The 10,051-nt window shown below is 45.4% G+C and overlaps 1 protein-coding gene across 1 annotated transcript in view; it reads left to right on the top strand.

The window, feature by feature from the left end:
• LOC125289611 (meiosis 1 associated protein) overlaps positions 1-7,644 on the top strand; it is a 33,276-nt gene extending 25,632 nt beyond the window's left edge. The window contains exons 9-11 of the mRNA XM_048236559.1: positions 3,288-3,533; positions 4,989-5,171; positions 7,288-7,644. Coding sequence (XP_048092516.1) covers positions 3,288-3,533; positions 4,989-5,162 — 420 coding nt within the window. The 3' untranslated portion in view covers positions 5,163-5,171; positions 7,288-7,644. The remainder of the gene's footprint in view (positions 1-3,287; positions 3,534-4,988; positions 5,172-7,287) is intronic.
• The last annotated feature ends 2,407 nt before the right edge of the window (positions 7,645-10,051 follow it).

The following is a 10,051-nucleotide window of genomic DNA, read 5'->3' as shown; positions in this document are numbered from 1 at the left end:
GGATAGTCTATCAACTAAAGGCCATCTAAATGTTAAATGGTCATAGATTCATACCCTGGGGTCTAGGGGTGTAAAGATTAACCGATACGTTTTTAACGTGTAAGATACGGCTACATCGATACGTGAAGCCTCGTATCGGAATAAAACTGAAATGAACCGGTCGTTATATCGATTTACATGTTACGAATCGGTTCACAACCTTTTCTGCTCGCTCAGACTCTCCTTTACGTTGCAAGCAGCGCGTTCATCCCACTTCCGGTTTTGAAACTACACGTGGCACGGATTTGTGGGTAATGCAGTTCATTTTGGGCTAAATTTATTGCCCAAAGTTGTCAAAGGACTTCTTTACCCATACATCTACTGCAACTTAAGCGCGTCGGTCGTTTGTTTGACCAAAATCCAGCGCGAAATTAAACACTTACTGTAGCATTCCTAAACGGCAATGATAGTCTGTAGAGTAGCCTTACGTTTGATGAAGGGATTTCCTTAATGTTAAAGAATAATTTGGCCCTTGCTGCTAAAACTATGCACAAATTATTATTATTTTGTTCATATTCACTCAGACTTGGAACAAAATAGGCCCAGTTCATTGCTATGTAGGCCTATTTTATTCTTGTAGGCTAGGCTATATGAGAAAAGGCCAAGATTGTCTTAAGCACTGTTTTATTTTATTTCGGTATTGTCTTACCTCAACAATAGGCTACAGCTCCTTGAAAACAATCAGATATAACTCTATAAATCTATAAAGTCTATAAAAATGTATTTGGTTGTTGTGTTTGACTGAAATGTAGACTATTCTTTTTTCATTTCAATACAGTATATGATACAAACCTCAGTTTAGATAATCATATTCACACATTTGTTTTTGCCTAATTGACATGACAATGATAATTGATAATATAAAAATATTGTGCACCTTAAGCAAATGATAAAAAATCTTTCAGAATGCTTTCCATTCTTCAACTGCATCGAATTGCATCGAATCGTATCGCATCGAATTGTACTGAATCGTTTTTTATGAACATGTATCTTTTCTTGTATCGAATCGTGTCCATGTATCTAGATGTGAATCGTATCGTCTTTTACATGAGAGATTCACACCCCACGCAGTCACTTATCAAGGACCTGACCCAGAAATACGTGCTGACCAAGGACAGGGTTGTCACGTACTGTATCTCAGTCTGACATTCTCACACCCACACAGACCACTATCAGCATTTAGGCTCTTTATCATGTGCATGCATCAGTTTTCCATTCATTTCTCTCACACACATATACGCATTATAAGTTTATCATTTCTCTCTATGACGTGCACACACACACACACACACACACACACACACACACACACACACACACACACACACACACGCGCTGAGCTCAAAGCTCGGTTTGCGTCTGCTCCCACCACCCAACCGTGACCTTTTTTCCATCTGAAATTACCCCAGCAACAGGTTTGCATTTGTTAATCAATCAGCACGCCTTTGTTCCTGTCCCCTTTTGTTAACCACATCTCTCACCCCAGCATCAACCTCATTAATCACAAGGGGCCTGAACTTTAATGCCTGCGTCAGTCGAGTTCACACATCGCGCCGGGCCATCCGAGACCTTTTCACTGGCGTGTAACATGCCTGCCGGCCACCGTGGCTTGGAAACGTAGCTCGTGTATCATCAGTCCGAATTGCCTTTCATGTTAGGGCTAAGTGCCTTTTCACTGGTCAGGAGGGACAAAGGAGGTGTTTGAACTTCCTGTTCCCCTCTCGTGTCATTTCCTCTGCTCTCCGTCCCCATCAGCTCCCTGAAGCGTCTCTGTCTCATCAGCTGATAAAGACAAGTACAGAAGATGAAGGTGTGTGTGTGCGTGTGCGTGTCTGTGTGTGCAACCACCAACATAATAGCTCGCCACCAATGTAATAAGCCACCAATGCAGAAATGTTGCACTTTTTAAATATAATGATACCAAAAACATATAGTGGAGCTATTAAGCATAAAAATTGTGCACAAAATGACAAAAGCATGAAACTTTCAGGGTTTGTTTTTGATGACATAACATTTGATTTAACCAGTTTGACCTTTGAGGTCAGCTAGAGGTCATTGACCTCTGTGATATGAAATTTACATGCACTAAATTAAAAATGGGTGTATCTTTGGATCTAAATGTGATAGAAATGTAAACCAAACATGCTTTTCCATGTTTCCAGGCATGTGAAGCTCATTTATAACATTAAAATCACTCTTAGAGGTCAACATCATGGAGTAGGTCAAGGTAACACCCCTAATAATAGCAACATGATAAATAAAAACATCAACAAAAAACATGTCCTGTTTTTAAAACCAGTTCCAAAGGAAACTTACTAACTGAACTGATTCTAAAATCTGATTCTCAAACTAAGAATTTCTCCACGTCAAAGCTTATGCAAAGCTTAACAGCTCCACTAATAATAGTTTCCTGCAAACGTAATAACTGTTACCACAAACGCAATAATTATTACATTTGCAGGACATAAAGGTTGTGAAAAGGTAAAAGAAAAGGGTTAACTTCCCACAAAACATAAAAAAAAATTACTCATTTTGTGAAATTCTATCTGTTTTTATCAGCTGTAGGAGTTTGTTCAAATATTGTCACCATGGAAACACACTCTTACAACCAATGAAAGATATTTATTACGATGGTCAGATCATTGCGTTTAAAAACGTGCCACGCTGCATAGGATGTGCATAGGATGTGCTTTGAAATGCACATACCAAACACACACACACACACACACACACACACACACACAAACACAAAAACACACACACACACACACACACATGCAGAGACACACACACACACAAACACACACAACACACACACACACACACACAAACATTCACACACACACAAAAACACACACACACACACACACACACACACAAACACACACACACAACACACAAACACACACACACACACACACACACACACACATACACACACACACACACACACTGCGCTGTAGGTCTGCCTTCAAACCCTCTTACAAGACCTGTTCCTTAAACTGAACCTCCTTTAAATGAAAGCAGCTACTGCAGGGTAAGGGCTTAAGAGGTTCTAACTTTGACTTAAGGAAGCCTAGAGGCTTGGTCTTGTATAATAGGATGTCAACCCCAGAGGCAGGTTCATAGGGGTGCTTCTTCCTCTTCAATCATTACAATAAACTCTCATGTGTACCTGTGCATGAGAGGAAATTATATTACTGTACATGGCTTAAACACAGTTTCTGTGTCTACCCCCACTTCCTCAGAACTCCCTGCAGTCGCTAGAAGAGGACCCCGTCTTCAACCCCTTGTGCCTGGGCACCAACCTCTACCCGCACCTGAGGATGCGCAGCCTGGCCTCGCGACCGGCCCACCCCTACCGCAGGCAGGCCCAGGCCCAGACCCAGACCCTGACCCACTCCCGGGGCCACGGTGCTGGGGTGAGCCCCGGCGGGCAGAGCCAGTGCAGGGAGCCGCCAGTACGACCACCAGAGGGCTCCATGGCCCGGCAGGTCAGGCAGCCCCTTGTGGACCTTCAGCGGCAGCACCCCACCTCAGCCCTCTCTCTCTTTCTCTCTCTCTCTCTCTCTCCTCTATCTCTCTCTCCTCTCTCTCTCTCTCTCTCTCTCTCCTCTCTCTCTCTCCACGGGGCTGCCCTCTAAAGGGCCCTTTCAGTCGGAGCGGAGCAGAGTGGAGCGGTGGGTAGGGAAGGGAGTGCTGCTGGGACTCTGTTTGTGTTTAAGCATTTGTGTGGACAGACGTGACTGGAATGCAGACTTGAACTGCAGAAAGGCCGAATGGCGCGGTTTGGCTGTGCAGGGAACAGTGAATGAGAGCAGGTGTGTGTGTGTGTGTGTGTGTGTGTGTGTGTGTGTGTGTGTTTTCATTGCAGGTGTGTCTGTCTATCTGTCTGTCTGTGTATGCTTTTCTTTTCCTTATGGGTGTCTGTCTGTGTGTGTGTGTGTGTGTGTGTGTGTGTGTGTACAGTTTATAGACAGTCTGTGTACGGTATGTAGATGTAGAATAGGGAAGTTTGGCCTGTGACAGCGAAGAATGAAACCAGCTTCTGCGGCAGTTGCTCAACACCCACGCATGCTGTAGCACACACACACACACACAAACGCACGCTCAAACACACGCTCAAACACTCGCACCCGCACACGCACGCACACACACACACACACACACACACACACACACACCCACACACACACACACACACACACACAAACAAACATACACACAGACACACACTAATGCTTGTAACATTAGCCTCCATTTTCTATTAGGTATAGAATCAGAATGTGAAAGCGCGCACACACACACTGCTGATCTAGCCAAAATATTTACTGACCAGCACAAGAGTAGTCACATGCAAAGCTGTTTATTATGTCTGGTCTGGCCCAGTTTTAACGCCAAACTATATGACTCAAGCGTACCACTGTGACCCTGTTGTGTCTGCCTACTATTTTGACCACTGAGTGAAGTAGTCCCATGTTATTTTTACTTCGACTATTGAGTGAAATGCTCCCATGCTTTGGATAGGCCGTGTTTGATATGGCGTAATTGGAATGTTGCACACACGTCACACTGTGACACAGATTTCGTAGGCTGTTGTGTAAGCGGAAAGACAATGTTGTGGCTATCAGCCTGCGGAGGCCGCGGCATGCGCCGTCTGTCATCATCCTGTCCTCTGCGGCCCGAGGGTGTGTGACACTAGGACTCCCGACGGCCGGCCGGCCGCCCGGCATTCCTCCATGCACAGCAGGAATGTGGACGACACTTCCAGTTTCTCTCCGTCACTGTTTCGGTTTCCCATCAGCAGTTTCTGTCCTTTCATTGGTTCTTCTTTTGTTTGACCCCAGTTTACCTCTTCTGCCTGCTTCTATATCTCTCATACGAGTCTCTAACATGATCTTTCTTTCTCTCTCTCTCTCTCTCTCTCTCTCTCTCTTCCCTCTCTGCAGTCTCACGGGCGTCAGTCTCAGCAGGCTCGAGCGCGGGCGACCGTAGCTCCCCTTCCGCCGCCCTCGGGCCCCCCAGCGAAGAGCTCCCGGCCGCCGCTCACCTTCTCCAAGCCCTCGTCCTCCTCCTGCCTGGGCGAGAGTGACGACGATGACGACCTCATCATGATGCTGTAGCAAGTGCAGGTGAGGTCACTGACCGCTCATGAACCCAGAATGAAATGACCAGCAGCACGCACAGATTACCAAAATGGTGCGAGACAGTCAAGTGTAGTGAAGGTTCTTGAACTTCATTCCCCTGGTTCTACCTCTTTTTCCACTGAATAGAATAGCTGCAGTGATGAACTTTGACCTCCTTAAAGCAATGCTGACAAGCTGTACTCTGCATGAATACAAAACACACACACAGCAGAGTACACTGAGCCTTATCAGCTCCGCTGTCAAATCTCTGTTTAGTTCTGCAGTAGTCCTCTCAGAGGGAGTGTTTGTGGCGATTGAGACAGACTCATAGTTCAGCTGAATCATTCTTTTAGACACACACACACACACACACACACACACACACACACACACACACACACACACACACACACACAGCTGTGAAGCATTAGCTCGCACGCGGATAAAATACTTCATTATGTCGGAAGAGACATGGTGTGTGCCAGCCCCAGACACCATAAAACAAGAAGCCCTCATATCTCTGTTGACAAGGGGGGAGAGCCCTGTAGCCTCATTAATTAGCACTGCCATTTACCTTCACTGAAGAACATCAGACAGTTTTATATGAGCAAAGGCCTCCCGCCACACTCCCCCAGTAGGGAAGAGAGGGGTACTAGTGGTTATAGCCGCCACTGGACCGCAAGTAGGACGAAAAGGAAAGTTCTCAACAAAAAAAAGTCCCCCTCACCAGAAGGAGAATGCTGAGGCAAGCAAGAAAAAACACAAATAAATGCGGAACCGCAAACCGTAAAATAAATAAATAATAATTTTGCTCTTTTTTTGTTAAAGGGGTACTTCTCCTCTCTTGCTCCCAAATAGAAAGGAGGTGAAACGTTACATGGCTGTGATGAGAGTGTAGAGGAAATAGTTAGTGAAGTGAAAGAGTGAAGGCATTGTCACTCACTCTCCGTTGTTCTCTCTCTCTCTCTCTCTCTCTCTCTCTCTAACTCTCTCTCCCTCTCCCTACTCATGACCTCTAGGCTTGTGGTCAAAGGACTCCACTGTGCTCTGGGACTGTGGCCACCACTGGGTGATAGAGAGAGAAAGAGAGAGAGAGAGCAAAAAAAAAAACGAGAAGAGAAAAAGAGACCTCTATTCATCCCTGCTCCCATAACTAGGAACTGGTTAGGTCCTCTGGAGGCAGACTGTTCTAGAAGGTGGGAGGAGGAGAGAGGATGGGGCTGCTGAGAGGCTCATCAAAGCGCCCCTCTCTCCCTCTGAGCGCATGCCGTCCTCTCATTAGCCAGACCGCCATTCCACCCACCATCCGCTGCCCACACCACTGCCGTAACTGGCCGCACGTCAAAGTGCAACAGGGGCTATTCACACGTCTACACACACACACACACACGTCTGTTCTCGCGGAACAACACCCTCGAAGGCAAAAGGTGACAAAATGACACAACTTTCAGGGTGACATTTTAATGTCAGCCGTTTTTTTTTTTTTTTTTCTTTTCAACCACTCGAAGACGCACATGCAAATAGTAACGGATTTTCAGGCGATGGCGAGGAGGGCGAGGAGCGGCGTTGGCCCTCGTGTGCTCACCCGAAGGTCAAGCCTCGAGAAGGAAACCACTCGGCTCTGAGGGGTTGATGTCGCCAGCATGTGTTCTCCCCCGAGAGGGCTAGCGCGTGGACCGTAGGCAGCACAAGGCATCGCTTAACGGGGGGAGAAGAAGGGGGAAAAAAGAAGTGAATAACCGAAAGAAAACACTGACACATCTAACAGCCTTCCAGAGGCATGCAGCTTCATTCCACATGCCGAGCTGGAGCTTCCCCTTGGGGAAACATGCCAGCAGTTTTAGTGCGTTTCGTTTGTAATCCTCCTCCTTTGGTTCAGAGAAACAGCAACAGGGCTAGTTACTTTACTGTGGTAAATTCCAGAAAATCTCCTTAAATCCAGAAACTACATTTTTAAAAGTGATTCTTGAGACGGTGTAGAAGTATTTCTTAATGAGAATTCCACAAAGACTTTATTCCTCAAACAGTCAGTACTCTCACAATTCTATTTAGTGTCTGTGTGGTTACTGCATGTGTGCAGTAAATCAAGGAGACATGGCTTGTGTTGTTGAACCCATTTCAGCTCTGCCCCATGAGGAGACAGTGGCCATGCCAAGCTCATCTACCGAGAGACCAGATGTGGACGGGCTTCTTACACTCGTCTACCGTCTCTCCCTCGCTGTGGAGGAGTTCATCGGCCCTCCCCGAAGCACTGTTGTGGTTTTGTAATGTGACTATTGGTCACATTTCAAGAAAGGCCCACTCACGAGCCTCCTCCTTTTTATTGTTGTTCCCATCTGTGCAACTTAAAAAAAAAAAAAAAAAAAAAAAATCTATTTCTCAGATTTGTCTTTATGGGAACGATGTTATGAAATGCTCTCTAAATCATTTCAAGCTGTTGTTGATCTAAAGAATCAATGTGCCGGATACACATGTAAAGGCAACGGAATAAATTTCCAGTGCAGTCGAACGGTGTCTGACTTTCCAAACAGGCATGGCCCTTTGCTTCATCAAAGACCATTATTCACAGCAGCAAGAATGACTAAGATTTTGTGTAGGAAAAAAAAAAAAAAAACAGTTTACATAACCGGAGAGAAATGGGAGTCTGCAGTGTGCCCCTTTGACCAAACCTCCGTGGAAAACATAAGCGGAATGTCATTGGGAAGTGGAATGACTGAAGATTTTTTCCATAAATAGCCTTGTTCAGAGTTCAGATGGATGCAACTGGTACAGCAAATAGAGGCACACTTGGCCTGATTTGCACCCATTTCAAAGGTTTCTTGGTGTTTTAAACCCCCAACATTGTCTTCAAGGCAGCGCTGCCTGGAAGGCGCTAGGGTTAGGCATGGGTGAAGGATAGGGTTATAGTTAGGGTTAGGATTAGGTGCCTTTAAGTCGACGGTGGCAGCACTGCCTGGAAGACGACGTTGGGGGCTTAAAACACCATTGAGCATTCCAAACACTCCAACTATCTGCAGACATTCCATAGAGGTCACCTCAATAAGCAGCAGACATTGTGTGAACTTCATTATTATGACTGTGACACCAAGGAACTCCCAGGCCCCTGCAACAGACACATTTTCACACAAGTTGAAAGTAGTTGTAACAGCATCCTTCATACTATACGTGCAGATTTGACATCAACAGGGTTGAATCATAACGGTTTCATAACATTTACTGCTGTGGTTTTCACGATTTGCTTGTGTGGTCTCATGATACCACATCGGATGTTCAGGAAACAGTGCAGCGCCGTCATAGCAAAGCCTAAACATCATACAAATCGCCCAACAAAAAGACCAACTAAAAGTCCTGTTAGTTTTGTAAGCTGGTTTTGTCTGGTCCACTATTTCACGAGTCTGCTGGACTCCTCTGCCCACTCCTCCCCTCTTCCTGTCATTGTCTCAGAGCGACACAGTGGAAACAGAAACCCAATAGCCTCGAAAAAGAGGAAGCCAAATTTAGAGAAATTGAACGAGCCGGCCAACTCAAAATTAACCCATCTTTTTTTCTCATTTCTTTTTTTAGTCAGCAGCGTGTGTCTGCACTGCTGCGTCAGATAACTGTGTCTGATAGGTAAATAAAGTGGTGGTGAGAGTCTGGGCTTATAATAGATATTACATTCAGACGACAAAAGGAAATGGCCTCCGATCAGAGACCATTGAAGTTGAATTGTACGGTAAAGTGCAGGTTTCATAGAGGCATTGAAATAAATCGGCTGCGCTGGGTAATAACTGGCCGTCTAAAGGTCATCGTGGTGGAGGGGAGGTGCTGAAAAACAAGCCGAAGTACTTCCTTATCAGGGTGACCTTTTGATCAGTGACATTAATGGCACTTTCTTTTCATTACTGTGTTTACAAACAGCTGCCTTACAGCAGCTACATGCTAGTGTTTCAATAGCCCCCTGAATGTAAATCAGTGGACACCTTCCTTCACCTTAGTTCATCTCCGCTGAAAGAATTTGACAATGCTAATATCCATATACCAATACCCACATACTGAATGATGGCCCACTGTCACACTTGTCTGTTACATCACATCATATGCAGTACATAGTCCATCTGGGGAAAATACTGTAGTTACATTTAGCCTGGCAAGACTGGCCTCAAGCTAACAGTGTTTAAAAGCAATAGAGGGAAAAGAAATGACATAGCAGAGATGGCACCAAATAGGTTTGTGCATTTCTGTCTCTTCAGGTGTACCCTGGCCTAAAGGGTTTTATTGTTTTTGTATTCTCTTTTTTTTTTCAGTGGCAAACACACGAGGACTGTTTTTTTCATTCACCATGTTCAGATCTGAAAGCAAGAGGAACAATGTGATAAATAGATCAGGGCTTTGGCAGGGCAGCGGGGCTGCCTGCTTAAGAAAATAACATCTCTAGACAGGGGGAAGGAAAGATCCAGGGAGAGGGGAAATCGAGAGAGGGAGAGAAGGGGGGGACAGACAAGGAACAGCTTGTGCTGCTGAGCAGAGCCAGGGGCAGACGTAAGATTAATTTAGCCAAGATTTTCAGACCTACGCTTAAACCTTCTCTCTCCCCAATATAAGGGTCCTTTTTTCCAGGACTGGTTAATATTCACCGGCTATGATGGCCATGCTCGAGCTGTGCTGGCGGCCTTTAGTGGTCACTTGGGACAACCAGACAACGGAGAAGAAAGGATGGAAAGAGAGGATGAGTGGAGAGAGGGAAAGAGCATTCAGGGTGATTTCATGGCCTCTCTCGGCCTTGGTAACCAACTCGGAAACAAAAACACAGTCGTTAGATATTTTGGGGCACAAAGAGACATTTCTAGAGTACTTTGAGGATGACGTGACAAGAGGAACAAGATGCTTTTCATTGGTTTGGTTTC

This window comes from Alosa alosa, chromosome 24 (assembly GCF_017589495.1).
Source record: "Alosa alosa isolate M-15738 ecotype Scorff River chromosome 24, AALO_Geno_1.1, whole genome shotgun sequence".
NCBI lineage: Eukaryota > Metazoa > Chordata > Actinopteri > Clupeiformes > Clupeidae > Alosa > Alosa alosa.
The sequence above is the reverse complement of the archived record's forward strand: the minus strand, read 5'-3'. Positions and strand labels throughout refer to the sequence as shown.